Consider the following 1,672-nt stretch of genomic DNA (forward strand, 5'->3'; position numbering starts at 1 on the left):
TTTGTAACTCAATGAATTGCAAAAAGCTAAAATACGTGTAAAAAGTTTCGTTATTGTACGTACAATAACAAAGATTTTTACACACATTTATTAATCTTTTCCAATTTATTTATTTACCAACAGGGGACTTGGTATGTGTTGTTTCACATTGATTTCTCAAGTAGGAAGCCATGATAAAATTGTTTTATAACTTAAAAATCCAAATCAAATACCCAATCCTCATCCATATGGCCACTTTAAAATCGCTCAGTAAGTTGGTCATGTTGATCATTATAATTGCATGCACTTCAAGGTAAAACAAATACATGCAAGCTGTATACGTTATCAGTAGTGTACTTCAGACCCATTTTGGGGTTAAACTATCGCAAAGCAGGATTGTGCATTTGTCTTTACCAAAGGTCATCTCGCTTTGTTGTTGACATCGCTTGGTTATAACTGACCATTTGTATGATTGAATTGGTTGTTATAACTGCCCTGAGAGGCGGGACTCTCTGCAAGGACAAATCTAACGAATCAAATCTGTCATCATGAACAACGTCGACTGGAGAGTGTATTCAAAGAATAGAGAAGGGCAGCAAATGTTTGGCCAGCAACTGTTGTCGTTTTGGGACAATGACTGGAAAGACGGTGACATTATTTTAGATGTCGGGTGTGGTACTGGAGAACTGACAAATCAGATAGCAGCACGAAAGAATGTTTCAACCGTTGTCGGTAAAACAGTGTGAAGTTGTTGTTGTTGTTGTTGTTGTTGTTGTTGTTGTTGTTGTTGTTGTTGTTTCTAATGATTGCTCCAAGTATCTATAGCTATATAGCGTTTTTGGGCCACGGCAGGCTCAGTCGTGCACCAGAATAGTTATTCCATGGCCATGTCCCATCACTGGGCCATTTTTTTTTACAAGTCTGGACTGTCAACCAACTACAGTTCATTCGGTTAAAATGTAGACTTTTGACCCCCGAAATCTGCAGACTTCATCCCATAACGTTTGTGCATTTTCTAGGTGTTGACGTTGCCCCAAATGCCATCAAGTTTGCGATGGAGAACAACTTCATTACAAACAAAACTCGATATCTACTGACTGATGTTAATGATATTCAAAACAAGTATCCAGAGTTTGAAAACTTCTTCACTAAAGTTATGTCAGCTAGTGTACTTCACTGGATTGAAGACAAAGAGAAAGCATTTCGGAACTTATATTGGAGTTTGAAACCTGGTGGTGTATTTGCATGTTTATTTACCTTTGCTGACAAACGAAATCTATATAAACCAATCTCTGATCATATAAAAGAACACCCTAAGTGGAAAAAATACCTTCAGGTAAGATTATGACGAATCCTTTCATTTTAATTCCAGTTTAAGACTCTATCATCTTGACATTTCCCATTTCACATTCCAACTTGGCGAATAATTGATAAGCTTGGGTAAATATCCGGGGCCGTACAGTAACTAACGTAGATGACGTCAGTGTTATTTTTAGTAATCCGGGTTTTTAAGTACAGTAGGTCACATTTACTTCATGAATTGCCAGCTGTATAAAAATAGTATAGGAACGAATATATAAAAAGACTAATCACAACATTAGTTCAGTCATCAGCCTGACTACGAAGCCCAGCTCAAAGTACCAAACAAAATTTCACGAATCGATTTGATAAGAAGAAACAATATATCGACAAT

General features: G+C 36.8%; 1 protein-coding gene across 1 annotated transcript; it reads left to right on the forward strand.

Annotated features, from left to right (window-relative positions):
• Positions 1–527: 527 nt before the first annotated feature.
• Positions 528–1,327, forward strand: LOC144434238 (juvenile hormone acid O-methyltransferase-like). Its single transcript, XM_078122692.1, has 2 exons — positions 528–711; positions 999–1,327. Exons 1-2 carry the CDS (start codon positions 528–530, stop codon positions 1,325–1,327), a joined length of 513 nt encoding a protein of 170 aa, XP_077978818.1.
• The last annotated feature ends 345 nt before the right edge of the window (positions 1,328–1,672 follow it).

The sequence above is a fragment of the Glandiceps talaboti genome, chromosome 4 (genome assembly GCF_964340395.1).
Source record: "Glandiceps talaboti chromosome 4, keGlaTala1.1, whole genome shotgun sequence".
Lineage (NCBI taxonomy): Eukaryota > Metazoa > Hemichordata > Enteropneusta > Spengelidae > Glandiceps > Glandiceps talaboti.